This window comes from Protopterus annectens, chromosome 4.part1, assembly GCF_019279795.1.
Source record: "Protopterus annectens isolate FY-2018-M chromosome 4.part1, PAN1.0, whole genome shotgun sequence".
Classification (NCBI taxonomy): domain Eukaryota; kingdom Metazoa; phylum Chordata; order Ceratodontiformes; family Protopteridae; genus Protopterus; species Protopterus annectens.
Window position 1 is genome coordinate 374298827 of NC_056734.1, and position 17878 is coordinate 374316704.

Genomic DNA, 17878 nt, shown 5'->3' on the forward strand with positions numbered 1-17878 from the left:
CTAACCTCAAAAAAAGGCATAGCAAAATTAAATTTAAAATGGGTGGCGAAAGCCAAACACACTCTGGCTAGGCTTATAAATGCCCTAGGGCAGATAGCCTAGTATGAACCTATAAGACTGTAGAGGGGGAAAAAGGTGGGCAAGTTAATGAACTGTAAGCGACAACTCACTCACATCCTTCGGCATAAAAGGAAGGGTTGGTAAACAAAGAAACCCTGTCTATGGAAAACCAGGAAAGGTGGAAATGCCATCAAGTCTTGTAATTCAGTGACCCTTCTGGCTGAAGTAATAGCAAGTAGAAGCAGTCTTCCAAGTGCGATAATGCAGGGTAGCTGTTGCTGCAAGCTCAAAACGAGCTAGTGAGCTTTTCCAAAACAAAATTAAGATCCCGGAGAGGTGGAAAAGGTTTCTTGGGAGGTCTAATGTGAAGGAGTCTTAAGGAAAAGTTTAACCTCCAATCTGGATACCAAAGGGGGAGACAGATGCAGACATGCAGAAACAGCTGAAAGGCGAGCTTTCACAGAAGAAAAAGCTAACCCAGCCTTCAAAAGTTCACACAAGTACAGTAATGTAAACATTTAGTGGGTCTTGAAACCAAACAAAATCATCGAGACTGCACACATGGCAGGGCTATATAGTAAAATCTATGATTTTATTGCAAAGGAGTGAGCGCTTTCGTGTTGCTCATCCAACACTTCAGACATTAAAGAATTAAACATTCATTGAAATATTTAAAACCAAAATGTACCAGTCAAATTTTTAAAACTTGTATAGGTCATGAACTGGATAAATACGCACGAGTATATTTAAAACAAAACATGTCACATGTCCAAACATAAAGTAAAAATAAAGAAAATACTTAACAGCATAGAACATTAAACGCATTTCTTGGTTGTCCTCAAAAGGACGCTAAGGTGCCTGTCCAAGTAAAACATTCAAAAAATTCTTAATTTCTTATTTGTTGGAAAAACTAACAGAACGCTAAGGGAGAGGGTTATAGAACATATCTATAAAATCAACAAAAAGGATACCATTGTGACAGCGAAACATGTTGACATGGATCCTCAGTATTCTTTTAGGTTTCTTATACTGGAAGTATGAATGTGAGCTGTATGATGGGTGATATAAAGAACAGAACTGAGAAAGATTAACAGAAATGGACAAGACAAGCAGATAGACTACATGGTCTAAATAACTACTTCCTTAAAACAGTTTCTAAAGGATAGACCACGTGTACACTAGCGTTATTTGGTTTACTGGTTTGTGATATCATTTTTTCCATATAGTATAACTCATATTGATACTTTAAGGTGTTTTGTTGTTTTCACATTTGAGTTAACTGTTCTATTTTCCATATGCTCTTTGTGCTTTTTAATGTTATGATTTATTAGTTTTGACACAATGTTTTCTGGTGTGTTTGGAACATTAAGTTGTAGTTCGGTACCTATATACATTACAATTTCATTGGTAGGCACTATGCCATACGTTTCTTATTTAAATGATCTGAGACTAGTTTCATGATCATGTGTTTAAGGCATTTGTTATCGTACTGGTCTGAATCAAACCAGGCAATCTGAGCTACTTTTTTACTAGCACTGTAAACCTGAACGGTTAAAGTATTTGTTTGGAAGACACTAATTCTTCTGCTCAAGTCTTCTTTCGGCTTTTCCCAGTTAGGGGTCGCCACAGTGGATCATCGGTCCGCTCATGATTGGCAGTGGAATTTTACAGTATCGAGTTACCAGCCCGGCGCCCAAACTTCCACAGAAGGCACACACTTGCATACACGGACACCTAGGGCCAATTTAGTGTGTCCAATCCACCTACTGCTCAAGTATGTACCAATATTCTTTTAGATCTAAAAAAAGAATATTGAAATGATAATTAACATGCTATTTTATTCATTTTACACCCTTTTTACTTATGTTTATGCGATAACACTAAACGAACTTAAGAATGCCATTTGTTATATTTTTTTTTTATTTGAGTTAGTCATGTAAACGGAGGAATTGCATGACTTGAAATAATGCTTTTCTGTTTTGACAGACTGAGCGATCTACACGAGCAATGTTAATCAGAGTACGAATTAAGAAGGTTTAAAATGCTCTTTTTACTTTGACAGACACTGTACATTTTCACACATACTTAGGAAATTCTTTGTTATATTTTACATTGTATGTTTTTATTTTTGGTGATCCGAGACACAAGCCTAACGATCACGAGTTTTAACATCGCCATCCGATTGGTTTGCATTAAACCAGGAAGTTTGAGTTATCTTTTCATCAGCGCTGTTAACTTGAACGGCAAATGTATAGGTTTTGAAAACATTTTAATCAATTCTTCTGATTAGGTACATGCTAATATTCTTTAAGATTTAAAACAGATGAATACTGAAATTCTTCATGTATTGTGTTCATTCATCAAATTTTGTTTTATTTATGCGATTAAGCTTAAACTAAAAAAGCGGCACATATATCTTTATGCTTGCAGTTAGTCTATTTTTGTTTTTCTTCATCTTATAATATCCTTGCCTTTACTCTATATGATTTGTGGTACACATGCAAGAATTACATGATTTTAAATATTGTTTGGCTTGCTGTTAAGGAGGATATGACTGATCTACATGAACAATGTTAATTTATGTGATAATTAAGAAGTTTTGAATGTTTTTAATTGGACAGGCGTTTTACCCCCTTCAGAGGACACCCAAGAAATGCGTTTAATATACTATGCTATTAAGTATTTTCTTTATTTTTAGTTTATTTTTGGACATGTGACATGTTATTTTAAATATATTCACATGCGTACTTGTACTATACAAGTTTCAAATTTTTGATTGGTACATTCTGGTTTTAAATATTTGAATTAATGATTATTTCTTTAAATGTCTGAAGCAACATTGGATGAACACAAACACTTACAAAACCATGGATTTTACTATATAGCCCTGCCATCTATGCTCTCTTGATGATTTTGTTTGGTTTCTCTTCAGTTTTGTACTGCTGAGACAGTTTAATCCCTGCAGCATTTGGTTTTATTTACTGATTTAGTGGGTCTAGGTTATGAGAAAGACACCAGATAAAAAGCCTCTTCCATTTGGATAAGCAGGATTTCCTAGTATTGCATTTCCTGCCATCCTGCAGCACCCTAAGCACGTCCTCAGAAAAAAAGGTGTCAAAGAAATCAGAAGTCTATAACCCATGGTGTTAGTTGCAGAGTTGGCAACGTAGGGTGAATAACTGATCAGATCCAACCTGTGAGGTAACATGTGATGACTGCCCTTGGCTAAATGCAAAAGAGGAAGCCAGTTTTGTCTTGGGCAAAGGGGACTTACCAGCATGATTTTTGGTTTATCCGGTTTAATCTTCAGCAGGTCTTTCTAAATAAGAGTGAAGGGGGAAATGCATAGAGAAACATCCCCTTCCAAGAGACTGATAAGGCGTCCACCTTAATTAACAGAGGACCTGGAACTCTAGCACTAAACTTTGGAAGTTGTCTGTTCAAAGGAGAGGCAAAAAGATCTATTTGAGGTGTACCCCACCAGTGGAGAATGTCCAGAAACATTCCTGTGAAGCATCCATTCATGGGATTGAGTCATGGACTTGCTCAGTGCATCTGCCATAACATTTTGGTTGGAACACATGTGCACCTCCTGCAGCGTGACTTGGTGCAGAGTTGCCAATTCCCATGCCAAGAGAGCCATCCTGCACATAAATTTTGCCACCATTTGTTCACATACCACAGGACTGTGTTATTGTCCGTAAATAGTTTGAGAGGTCCTGGACGAAGAAGAGTATGAAATGCTTGAAAAGCCAGCAGAAAAGCCCTCACACCTCTTATTTTTATACATTCCTTCCTTTGTGAAGGAGACCACAGACCTTGCACCTTCATGGATGCAAAGGCTGCCCCCAAGTCAAAAGTTGGAACAACTCTAGTCGGTAGGGGAGGATGTAAAGGCATCCTCATTAGGCAACGATGCAGAGGAACAACAAACTCCAGTGGGCGAACATGCTGCATCCAAACTGATTTTAGGAACCACTGAAACTCATGTGGGGTTTGGCAAGGGGTAGCATGGGAATAGAAGCCATGAAACCTAGAAGCTCAAGATACTCCCTGTTTGTCAAAGACTACAGAGGAAGGTCTTTGAAGTAACTGACTAGAGACTGAATTTTTTTTGGAGGAAGAGAGGCCAACATGACATCTGTCTGAATCCTGCAGCCCAGGAAGACGTAGTCTTGTGAAGGAGTGAGCATGGACTTTTTGAAACCGACTGAATCCCACCCTTTGCTGAACAGAAGTAGTAACAGAATAAAAACCAACAGGACACTGCCATACAAGGGTGCTCGGCTAACAACTCAGGCAAGCAGAGTGACAGTTGAAGATGGCATTCAGAGCGGCAGCAGAGAATATGAGGATGGTATGTGCGGACATCACTTTTAATACTACTGGATACGTGGAGCCAAGGCAGGTGTCTGCCATAAAGGCTTTGGTATACTGGCAGGACGTCAGAATAGTTTATGGCAGGGAATCCCTCATGTAAAGAATACTGCAACACAGGAAAAGGACATCACTGACTCTTCAGGAGGTTGGACAAACCAGCCACCCTTCTCTCCAAGGATTTCCAGGATGCCTTTAAAGGAGATGTCATCAGGCGGTGATTGAGGGGATACTTCTCCCTCAAAGTTGGTGTCTTCAGTAAGGGACTCCATCATGTAGTCCATGTGCCTCCTTTTGCAAGTCTTCTTCCACAGAAGACTCTTCTGTGGGGTGCTCATGAAAGGTGTCTTGAAGGGGAAACTCATGGTTCCAAAGTTACTTGTCAGACAAACAAACAAGCAGTCAGATGACAAAATGAAATCTCATCCTCCCAGTCATAACAGGAGTTCCACAAGGCTCCATTCTAGGACCTCTTCTTTTCACCATCTTTACCAATAACCTCAGTAAAGCCACAAATGCAACTACTACACAACATGCAGATAACTCGATACTAATCTGTGCAGCCACTTCCTTCCCCAACCTCTTGCACACTACTCAAAAATCTCACGGACATAGACCAATACCCATCAACCAATCAACTTGTACTTAATCCCAACAAGACCAAATTAATGCTATTTACAAATACAGCAAAAACCTCCTGTCCCATTCATCATCTATTCGTAAAACAAAATCAAATCAGTCGAACACACAAAGCTACTAGGAGTTAACTGACACAGCACTCAAATTTGACCCGCACATATGCCCAGACAATCAAAAAGGTACACGTCAAAGTTGGCTTGCTCTACAGAGCCAGCCTATACCTTTACCCAAACCTCCAAGCATGCCATAGCCAGAGTACATCTATCAGCCACACTGTTATATGCCTTCCCAATTTTTATAAACTTAAGCAAAACATGAACAAATTAGAATCGTGCTACAATAAACTAGCCATATTTGCCACAAACCACACTAACAGAATACACCACTGCATTGTTTTTCAGCAACTAAACTGACTTGAACTCACTAACATTTTAAATATTAACCAGCTTACCATCGCCCACATCATAGGTAGGTACTAGGCTATCGGCCCAAGGGCCTACGTAAGCCTAGCCAACAAGGTTCCCTGGCTTACACCACCCAAGAAAGTTATTTTCCTGTGCCATTGTCGAGCAGACACACAGAAGTGATCCCTGGGGTGTATTTCCTATTTCCCATCCACTCAAGATGGGTAGCCTGTTCCAGAGTATGGGAAGTCTCTGGGATAGGAATCTATCCCTCCAGCATGTCCTGTTTATTGTGGTGACAAGGTTTAGGTCCTTAGAGCGTGTAGCTCGGAGGGATTGGGATTTCTTTAGGTGTAGCATGTCCAACAGCTCTGGATTTGACGCAGCTTTATATGTTAGGCAGAGATCACCTAGGAGTAGGCGATATGCTACGGAGTAAAGCTGTAGTTTTTTGAGACTGTCAGTGTAGGGCATTTGTTTCAGTCCAGTAATCCTCTTTGTGAGGTACTTCTGTGGCCTTTCCAGCTGCTGCAGATGTCCTGTGAGGTACATTCCAAAAGGGGCGTTGTACTCTATAATGGGTCTAATGAGTGTAGAGTAGAGGGGAACGATGACCTCTTTTTCCTGGATGAGAACCCTTTTATGATGAGGTGTGCCACGTAGAAGGACTTCCTGACTACTGTGGCGATGTGACTATCAAAGGAGAGACTACTGTCCCATACATCAACCAATTGCCCCACCTTCAAAAACTTAGTAAAACCCTATTCCAACAGAAGAACTCTCCAATCAGATAAACTCCTACTCAAGGTCACTAAAGTAAACATTTAGAGAGACACTGTTCTCCAAATAAACAGCAAAAACATGGAACTACACCTCAACATATACTTCACACAGCTAACTCTTCTAAATTCAAACTGCTCCTCAAAGATCATCTATAGCAAGCAGCTGGCTCTGCTCCTGCACCGCACCAGGACAAATCAAAACATTTCCACACCCTTTTTCTCCCACTTGATAACACTACACTTCAAGAAACCCTAAAACCTGAACAGGTCTTTCCTCTTCTTTTATTTTTCTCCATTTGTTTAGAAAAATACCAGCTAATTTTCAAAAATGTGCGACAAACTGACAAATTTCATACTAATACTGTACTCCATAAGATTTTGAGTGCATCTGTCTGCGCATTGTATAAATGTTATGTATATTTTACACTACTACTGTACACCGCAAAATTTCTTGTATCTATTGGTTTCAAAGTATAAATGTTAAGTGGAACTTTTCTCCCTGGCCTCTGCTGAAAATGGGCCTCTGGCCCTGTCAGACACTCCTGGAAAACTAATGTAAAATAAACAAATCTGAGATGTGAGAGGACGGTTCCCTATGGTGAAAAGGCCCTTTCCACCACATGGAAGGCCATCAGGCCTGGGGAAACCCATCTCCCTTGGAGCAGAGGCAACTGAGGAGGAGAGGACAGGGTCAAACCTACATCCACAGCCTCCAAAAAGAATCGAACCAGAGCTGCTGAAGGCAGAGGCTCCAAGAAGTAAGGGATCGATTTTGAAGTGAGTCGAACCCATCTCCCCAAAACTCAACATCTAGGATCAGAGAACCCGCTCTGATGTGACGAAATTATAGGACAGCTGATCAAGGGAATCGGAGTAGAGGAAAGGGGGGCTTCCTCAGATCCAACGTGGACTCTATTTTATCTTGAATTCTGGGACTCCAACACCACAGGTCGGATCGGAGGAGATTGAATGGACTGTGCAGGTGCACTCTCAGATCTGAGAAGGGATGGAGTTGGCAAAAACCCCCATCTAGATCAGAGTTGAGGAATTTCCACATCATCCTGTCCATATCAAACTCTCTCAAGCTTCTAAAGGATTTGGATGAGGCAGAGGAAGCTGGTCTGGAATGCTTTGAAGGCATCTGAAATAACTTAGTGAGAAAGGTTGGACAGACTGGTCTGATCATTTCGGATCCAAAAAGCAGCAGCCGAACATCAGAAGGCCTAGGATCAGACACTGAAGTTGAACTAAGACAGGAAATGGCTACAGTTTTTAATCTATGTAGGATCCAAGGCTGTGGATCTGATCAGGAAGGTATGTTTGTTAGATCTGACAAAGATGATGCAGATTTTGGATCAGAGGCCGTCAGATTTGATGGTATCAATCTTCCAAGGAGGTTCAGAGGAAGACCTCAGAGATTTTTGCAAAGTTCTTTTTGTAGGCTCATCACAGCCATGCAATTTGGAAGGGATTTGAGCCCCAGGAGAGGAAGCTGAAGAGGCAGGTAACCTCTTAAGAATTACTATTCCTACTGTCAGACACAGCCCTGAGACTGAAGGCAGCACAGATATTAGACAGACAGACCTTAGATGCTCAGGGCCCAAGTAATAGACACTTCTTGTGGGCACTGGAGTTGGGTATTTTATGCCCACAAGAAGTGCATCTCTTAAAACCTGAAGGTTTCTCAGACACAGCTAAGTCACACAGGAAAAATTACCAAACACACCGACTAAGTCACTATGCACAGAAACACAAACCTAATAAACAAGGTAACTATCACTAAGAATATATATTTTTTGTAGCAGAGTGAAAGGAGGAAGAGGATGACAACACTAATGCCTGCCATAAGGGAGGGATGAATGAGAGAAACCACAAAAAGGATACAAAAAGAATAAATTAATTCAGAAAGATTAAACAAGTTAAAAGCCTAGTACCAATTCAAGGAATAAATGCTCTCATGCAAGACCAGGGAGTTGCATCTGGTCTGTAAGGCGGCAAACGAGATTGGAGGAGTTGGGGATGGTGTAGAGCATGATGGGCAAAGGGAGGAGCTCAAGACTAATATCCAAGTACAGAAAATGTATCAGAGGGTCGGATCCGTAACCCACTAAGGAAGAATGAAAAGGACAACATCAGATTCAAGAATTACACAAGTAAACAAATGGTAAAAGGAAGGAAGCACTAGAAAGATATAAATATTATAAAGAAATATTACAAAAGAAATAAGTTTATAAAGTTATAATGAAAGTTTTAACTAAAAAAAAAAGTCACTACACTCGAGAGTATACAATAACCACATCTGTATGTTAAGGCAGCAAAAGAGATCTGCCTGGGGCATTATGAGTACATGCAGGAGCTCGAGAGTTTGTTCCACAAGCTGGAAGAAGTGGCCAAGTGATCTGAACCAATCAGTAGTTGAGGAATTAATGAACATTGCATCATTTGATCATTTTTTTATACACTCCTGCAATGGTGTATTGGCTAAACATGAAAGTAGGGATAAAAGCAGAAAACCTGCATAGATCATGTGGACGATTCCCTGGCTTCATCTGGAATCACAGGTAGGCTACATGAACTACTTGGTGTTCCAGCACAGCTTGTAGGTTTATTGTTTTGCATCTGAAACAAATACACAGGCAAGACTCACAAACTTATCAGTGGAAACCAACTTTCACTTGACAAATGGACCATAGAGTTTAGGCTTTTTAGCTGTACTATGCAAAACTGTCACAATCGGATTACTGACCAGAAGTTCTAGTGAAGTGCTTTCACTTCTGTATTGCAACGTCTACATGAATGTACATTAAACAAAACCGGTATGTTCCAGCAAGTTTCACATAGTAACCATGGCTTTACCTGACTCTTGATCCCTTGCTGAGTGATGAAGGTCTTCAGTGCTCCAGTCTCAGAATTTTGTGGGTAACCAAAGTCCAGAATTTCTAATGGAAAGCAGACTTGAATTAGTGCATGATAATACATGGATTCTTTTTATTAGGGTTCCAAACTACTCTGCAACAAGCATTTCCTTCACTTTATCCCACTAGCTACTTCTGGGCAAGTTGAAATGTACTATACCTTGGTAACTGTTTTCTTTAGCTGTATCCTTTTAAGAGCTATTTAAGCCGCTACAGAAAAAGTGTGTGGTTGACTGCAGTTATTTAATTTTACACAACTCACATCCCCAAGCATGCCTTGCCTACAAAAGATTGATATTTTTCAGAAATCCAAAGGAAAGTGTGCATCCAAGTACATTTCAGCTTGACATTCTAGTTCATTAGTTGCCAAACACAAAGTACAGTTGTGTACACTTACCATAAATGTAGATGTTGAGTGTATTTACTGTTGCAGTCATTACATTTGAGTAATCTGCTGGCAGGTTGCCCTCGGCCTGAATTCTAAAGTCTTGGGTCCTGCGTCAGTTGTCTTCTCTTCCATGACGTCAGGTCATCAGGGGTATAAAACAAGCAGCAGATGCCATTTTCTTTAGTTCTCGTGTCCCCAAAATACACAACTGTACTATGTTCTTCACGTTTCAATGTTGCAGTCATTACATTTGGGTAGAATCCCAAAGCTATGGTTGGGAGGCTGGAGCTAAACAGCATTAGGTACGGCTACAAGGCCCTGGAGCACTGCAGTAGCAAAGCCTGCCCTGGACTTACAGTAGAGGCAAATGGTAATGTTTTGTAAAGGTGTGAATAGAACTCCAAGTAGCAGCCTCTAGAATGTCTTTGGTTGGAAATCCTCGAAGGCTGCCGCAGTAGCTACAGCTCTGGTGGAATGAGACCCATTACCCTTGGGCACAGGTTTACCATGGTGTAATTAGCAGAAACGGATGCAGTGGCTTATCCACTTTGAAATTGTCTGCTTTGAGATGGCCTTTCCTTCTGATCCTGCAGCATATGACACTAGTAATTGCTCAGTTTTTCTTGGAGCTTTTGTCCTGCTCAAGTAGAATCTTGGCTATCTGTGCACGTCCAAGGAATGCAGAATTCTCTCCCCTTTGTTCTGCGGATTTGGATAAAAAGTTGGCAGATTAATTGTTTGGTTAAGAGCCACATTGGAAACCACCTTAGGCATAAAAGTAGGATTTGTCCTCAGACACACCCTGTCTGGGTAAAATATGATAAAAGGCTCTACAGCCATGAGGGCCTGTAGCTCTGAAACTCTTCTTGCTGAAGTAATTGCTAGTAGCAGAGCTGTCTTCCATGATAAGAACTTTATACCAGCGGTAGCGGCTGGTTCAAATGGAGGCAGGGTGAGTTTTTCCAACACATAATTGAGGTCCCATGCAGGTAATTGTGATCTTCTAGGAGACCTTAGGTTTTTGGCTCCTCTAAGAAACTGCTTTAGTAAAGGATGAGAAAAGATTGGTGGCTCTGTATTGTAATGAGCCGAAATGGCAGAGGCATGGATTTTGATCGATGAGAAAGATAGGCCATTGTCAAGCATCTCAGTTAAGTATTGTAATATCTGAGGAATATGTGGTTCTGCTGTATCAGTTCCTTGTGCTCGATTCCAAGCACAGAATCTCTTCCATTTGTCAGCATAAGAATTTCTAGCACTAGGCCTTCTGGCTTCTAAAATGACATCCATCACAGCTTTACTGAGAGGTGTCGTTCGTAGGATTACATGATTAGCCATGCTGCCAGGTTCAGAGTCTGTAGTTGATTGTACAGGATCAGATTGTTTTGCTGGGACAGTAGTTGTGGTCTTTGAGGCAAGGTGCAAGCTAGGTACTGAGACAAGTTACTTAGGATTAGGTACCAGTATTGGCTGGGCCAGTCTGGGGCAATTAATATCCTCTTTGGCTTCTCTTGTCTGACTTTTAGGAGGACCTTGGGTAGAAGAGGCAGTGGAGGAAAGGCGTAAACGGACAGGTTTTTCCAAGTGAAGGGTAGGGCATCCACTTTCTATGCTTGTCTGTGATAAGTCCTTGTGCAGAATCTTTTCAATTGATAACTTTGAGGACAGGCAAATAGATCTATGTCTGGGGTCCCTCATTTCTCCGTTATCATGCTGAATACTTGTGGATTTAGTTTCCACTCATGAGGATCCATAAGGTTTCTGCTTAAGTCGTCTGCCAGAGTGTTCTGTTTTCCTGGCAGGAATTGAGCTTGAAGATTTATTTGGTAGGTCAAAGCTGTGTCCCACAGTGCCATGGCTAATCTGCAAAGGGGGTATGAGTGTGTGTCTCCTTACTTGTTTATATACCACATGACTGTGGTGTTGTCAGTCTTTATCAGTAGTTGTCCTGGATGAAGTAAGTCCTTGAAGGCTGTTAGGGCATTTTGAACAGCTACATCTCTTTCTGGTTGATATGTAGATGCATTTGATTTGGTGCCCATATGCCCTGAATGCATCTTCCTGCCATGTGCCCCCCCCCCCCCAGGCATAATCTGATGAGTCTGTTAAGGTTTGGCTGGCAGGGGTAGAGTGAAGGGCCATCCCATGTTTTGGTGACAGGCCTTTGCCCACCATAGAAACTCCTGTTGCAGGCAGGGGATGAGAGGACTCATTGTTTCCAGACTGTGTGAATGCGGACTCCATAAACTTTTTAGGAACCATTGAAGTTTCCTCAAATGCAGTCTTGCATATGGAATTAGTAGGATGCAGGATGCCATGAAGCCCAGAGCCTGCAGAAATTGCCTTGCAGAAGACTGGGTTTTTGTTGCCATCAGTTTGAAGTAAGTAGTCAGTTGCCTTTGTCTGGCGTGAGGTAAGCCATCTGAGCAGTTGTATGCAAGCTTGCACCCAGGAATGTTATATTTTGAGAGGGTACCAGTTGTGATTTATTTTCGTTTGTGTACCCTACGCATGCTAGAAGCCCTTTTCAAACACCAGGTGTCGTAGGAGTGTGTGTCCTTGTTCTCTGCTTGAATGAGACAGTCGTCCAAGTAAGGATATATCCGAATACTACTTCATCTGCAAAATGCAATTACTGGTGCCAGACACTTTGTAAAGACCCTGGACGCAGTAGATAAGCCAAAGGGCAGTGCAGAGAATTGGTAATGCATTAAGCCAGCCTTGAATCTGAGGCATCTTCTGCACGACTGTCTTATTGGGACATGCAGGTATGCCTCTTAAGTCTAAAATCACCAGCCAAGCATTCTTACCCAGCATGGGTAGAAGCTGTTGCAAAGTGAGAATTTTGGAATGTCGAGGTATGTGTTAAAATTGATAAATCCAGTATTGGCCGCCAAGTCTTGTCCTTTCTGGGTACCACGAACAGTAGAGTAAAAACCTTGTCCTTTTTCCTGTTCTGGTACTGTCTGAATGTCCCCCATATCCATGAGGGGCGTAACCTGTTTCTGAGCCTCTACCCATTGTTTTTTTTGTCAGGTCTGGCCAACCATTTGCCATTGGCAGAGTGCGGAAATGGAATCTGTATCCCTGTGATATGATGTTCAGTACCCACTTGTCCTGGGTTATTAACTGCCAATTTTGAGCAAAAAGTGCTAATTTTCCCCCTATGGGTGCTGCCAAAAGGTAAGTGCTTGGTGTAGGCAGAGGGACGTCATTGGGATTGCTTTCTGTAGGTTTGCTCTATCTCCTCCAGATTTGGAGGTGGATGCGCCCCATTGCTTTGACTTGCATGAGTCTCGAGCCTGGTACCTGGAACCCTTAGGGCGTCTGGATTTGCCCCTTTGAACTCTGTCTGACACAGGAAAGGACCAATTTTTTGTAGGCCAGTGTCTACTGAATCTAGGTGGCTGCACTTAAGAAATCTTTAACAGTTTGCATAGACTTAGCTTTGTCTTCCATTTTCTTTAAAACCTCTTCTGCCTTAATACCAAACAGAGAATCGTGCTGTAAAGGTGCATCTAGCAATTTAACTTTAACATGATCAGGCAAATTTTGTTCCTTTAACCAGGCATGCCTCCTAATCACAGATCCAGTAACTGCAGCCCTGCAGGAGGCCTCTAAGGAATCAAAACCACATTGCAAAATATGCTTTCCAACTTGTTCAGCTGCACGCAATAACTCCTTATTTTCTGCACATTCTGAAATCAACAATTTTCTGTCTCAGCAATCCCATAACATGTTGTTAGTAATCATATGAAATTAACAGTTTAATGCCCTGATTGCCAAGGTTGCAGATGTATAAATCTTTTTTCCCCATCTGTCTAGTGCCCTTCAATCTCTCAAAGCCAGTACCAGATAACGAGGAGACCGCAACCACAATGAAATATTTATTATTAACGTCAAAATAAAATCACAACGTTTTCGTCAGTGTAACTGTCTGACTTCAGATAAAATGTCACTCCTCAAACAGTCCATTTATATATTCCTTAATCAATATACACCAGTTGCTTTTCCTTAATTAGTTTTTAAAGGCAGAGAGTTCTAAGTGTTAATGTTGAACATTACTATAATGAACAAAACCTTTATATAATTCATTAATTACATTTCAAAAAATATATATATACATATATAAAATTTGTTATTAAAAAGTCTTTGTATGTTAAAATTATAAATAATCCAGGTTAAAAACAAGATCATAATTTGGCAGCTTTTAATTTTAATAATGGTAAAAAGCCCTTCAAATCTCTGTCGGAGGGGGTAGGGTTTTTTGCTGTTGAGGCCTTAACTCCCTTTGGGCCCTGTGAAATAGTTTCAGGATCAGTAGCAGGGTTTCTAAATAAATATTTATGAGAGTCAGGAACCCTGTAATACCTGTCAGGATTACTGGGAGCCAGAGGTAGAGAGTCAGGGGTCAGGCTTGACTTCGAAAAAACATCATCCACAATGTCTAACACAGGGGGAATGGCTAAAGGCGTGTGCTGAGGGAGGAGGAAATACCTGAGCCTCTTTTTTGATTCTGAGAAGTCTTGACTCTCCCAGTGAAAATGCTCCCTCAAAGTATGCAAGGTTTCTCCAAATGAATATTCCTCAGGGGGAGATGCAGATGGAATAGACTCCTCAGCATCAGAATCCTCATAGGGAGGTAAAGATAATTCCTGATCAGAAGAGGAATCAGAAGAAATAGAAACCGGATCTGAAGAGTCATAGTCAGCGTCTTGCCTAGGCCACTTACCTGGAGGGGGATGGGTACCCCTGCTCAAGGTAATAAGGTCTTCAGCCATTTTGATAATCTGTTTTTTAGGCATAGAGGCCTGTGCACGTGGCTCAGGCATCAGTTTTTTATAGTTTTAGGTGTCTTTGCCTTTGGTTTTGCAGCTTTCGTCTGTTTGATATAAAAATGTTGAGGTCTGAATACACCCTCAGAAGCCGGTGCCTGCTCAGTGGCTCCGGACCCATCTGAGGGAAGATACATCCGTTGGTCCAATACCTTGAGTATCTTGCGGCATGCCGTACTCCACATGGGTGTCGGTAGAGGCCTGCGACTCGAAGGTAGCGGGTATCAGGGGCTGCGAAAGCGCCTCACTGAGTACCGGCGAACTGGCTTAGAAGCTTTGTCATCGGTTTTGGATCTCAACTGCCTTTCTCTGTCCTTTTCTTTGTGTTTATGTACTCCGGTAGTCTGACTGCTATCCGACGACATCTCTGGGTAGTTAAATCCGTTTCCAAAATACTTGGATGCAAAAATATGCAGACGCTTAATAGTGTGTTAGTTAAATATAGCACAAAACAGACAGCCAGGCAAGTTGTGATAAGGGCCTAGGCAAGGAATACAGTATAAATTGAAATCCTTATGAGGTATTTGCTTCCCACAAGTAATACAATTATTAACTTTTTCTGACGTCTGTAAAAAGCAAGAAAAATGTTTCCCCAACGGGGTACTTAGCTTTATTGAAGACTTCGGTTCTGAAACTCAAACGTGAATATTTCAGTAGTCGGCCAACTGGCACTTGCGAAATGTTTCTGCTTCGGGCACTGCGCAGCAAGAAAGACTAAAGAAAATGGCGTCGGCTGCATGTTTTATACCCGACGACCTGACGTCATGGAAGAGAAGACAGCAACCGACGCAGGACCCAAGACTTTGGAATTCAGGCCGACTGAGGGCAACCTACCAGCAGATTACCCAAATGTAATGACTGCAACAGTGAAACACTAAGAACATCTAGCTCAATAGTTGCTAGCTGTACACTCCCTCAACATGCCAAAATAGCAGTAATGAATTTGAGGCAGTTTTTCAGAAAGCAAACCTGTACACAGTAACTTATAAAACCCACGGAGCACAAATCCATCTTTTCCAAGACTGCCTGGAAACTGAAGCCTAGTTAAACAACTTGCTCAAAAGTACAACCACAAATTAAAGTTCAAGGGAATCTACAAGTATGCAATGAAGTACTGTGTACTGCAGCACTCTACACAGCTTCCAAGACGTCATTTTCACTCTCTCTGAAATTAATACATGTTCCATACTTTGCTGCCCTGAAACCATTACCTGCACCTTTTGAATACAAACTACGTCTACTTATTTACATTTATAAAAAGGCAATGTCAAGCTGTGAAGGCCCATTTTCAGCAAAATCCTGAAGAAAAGTTACACAAAACAGCGTGATTGTAATATTCCAGAACTGCATTTATTACATACAAGTCAGACTACTGGACATGCTATAAATCTTTAAAGTGCGAGCAATTACTAGTAGTCTGTACAGAAAACAATGGCTTACAAGATCAGACAGTCCAAGGCATTACACTGATGGTATAAATACAAGTAACAGAACTGTAGATGTGTCTTGGTTATTTCGAAATAAAATACTGCATGCAAAGCTATGTGATGTGACAGTATAGTGTCAATCATCTTGATGGGATTTTTTTAATGCTTTCTTGAAAACTAGCTTTTCTCTAGAATATATGGACAATAAAACTGCATGCACTATACATTTAACTTTAGCCTAAAGGCATACAGCCAAGTCTAATGCATGAAAGATCTAGTCTAGCTTAATATCACAGGAGGCAAAAACTAAATCTGCTAGCAATATAGTCAAGTCATCTACATTACCTCAATGGATGAGGATCTCTTAAAAAATGTAAACAGCAGCAGAACAAGTACTGAGCCTTGAGGAATTCTGACAATAACAAGTGTAAGACAGCAGACAGTTTCCTTACAATTTGCTTCTCAGTGATTAATAGTCCAAGAACTACCTGACACCACTCAGACCTGTCCTGGTAGTGACCTCCAAAAGCTGGTATCCTGTATCCAATGCAGTGAAGTTATCATATGGCTTCAATTGTGTGTTTTCCATCTCTAGAAGCAACAGCAAAGGAAGTCTTGTTGCAAGGGTGGAAGTCAAAGCAACAGTCAAATACTTGAGCTTATAAAATACAGCAGCAGTTAATATACACATTTCTCAAGTACCCTCAAAAGCAGGAACAGCAGCAGTTAAACAGATAAGCCAACTTTGTGAAAAGGAATGACAGCTGCTTGTCTGCATACAATTCACTGACAGTAATCAGGAGTATGAAGAACGGAAATTTAGAGCAGACACATGAAATTTAAAGGCAATTTTATTGTAGCGACAGACCCAGGTTTCAGCTCGTTTGTTCTCAACACTGCTGAGAAATGACTGATCACACAAAGTAAATACTAAAGGAAAGCTGTAAAGGTAATTTATGAAATATGAAACGTTTTTAACAGAATCCTAAAACTGTTTCAAAAATATTAGTGACCTCTGTATCAGTGAGGTGTGGAAGGGTATGTGTAGGGTGAGGAAAATTGTCAGTACACATACAGAAATACCTAGGACTGTTGACACACTCCTGTTGCCCATTCTGCAAGTACAGCATTTTCCCCCTCTGAAAAAAAACAGAATGCTTTACTGTTTCAACATCAGTAAATTTGTGTATGCTCTAAATTACGTTTAAACTGTAGATGAATCATACATTTCCCATTCTGTCAGACTGCTTTTGGTGCTATCCAGTGCAGTGCAACAGACTGGTCTGTCTTATTCACAGAACAGAAACCTTTTATATTTTCAAGGAAGAAAAATGGGAAACTACATTTGCTACATGAAACAGCAAAGGTCCAGCATAAGCTCAGACTGCATCGCAGAAAAAAAAAAAAAATCTTTTTTTGTATTTTTGAGAAAAAGGTCTCTCACTTTGTTGGACGATCACACAAGGCATGTCTGCAAATGGTCACTTGCAATGTATGCCATAACTTCAGATAGTACCACATTTTTGGTGAGGATAAAGAACTTCAGGACTCCAGTCAAATATCAAAGGAGCAGAGCCAGTACACAGAAGACCAAACCAATCCAATTTACTGAAATTGTTTTAGCGCTTTCATCAGACTGTATCCACAGAATTCTTCAGAAACAACTGAATCATAGTACATTCCACATTTAAATACCCCACCAAAAATCACATGACTAACTCAATTGATTGATGAATGCCTTTAAGACTAAAAAAATAAACCTGCTGAATTCTTAAAGTAAAAAAGTTTTTGTATATAAAGAGGGTTGTTACACATACATAAAACTTATAAAACATAAGAACGAAGTTAGAGCACACTAGCAATAGAGGCATAGTCATTTAACTCAGGGTAGACAAGCATCAAGCTTCATCTGCCATCAAGAGTTCTTTCAACTTAACCAATTCATTCCAAGGACCACACCTGACATTCTTGTGTCAATGCCTACACACCAAAACTGATGGTTAGGGTTACCAGAAACATGCTTGGGTAATGCATTGTATTACCTTTCCTAA

At 40.7% G+C, this 17878-nt stretch overlaps 1 protein-coding gene across 1 annotated transcript in view; it reads right to left on the reverse strand.

Moving 5' to 3' along the window:
* The window catches only part of AP2M1 (adaptor related protein complex 2 subunit mu 1), a 1300958-nt gene that overhangs the window by 1056270 nt on the left and 226810 nt on the right, over positions 1-17878 (reverse strand). Inside the window, exon 6 of the mRNA XM_044070763.1 lies at positions 9119-9201. Within this exon, the coding sequence (XP_043926698.1) occupies positions 9119-9201 (83 nt within the window). The remainder of the gene's footprint in view (positions 1-9118; positions 9202-17878) is intronic.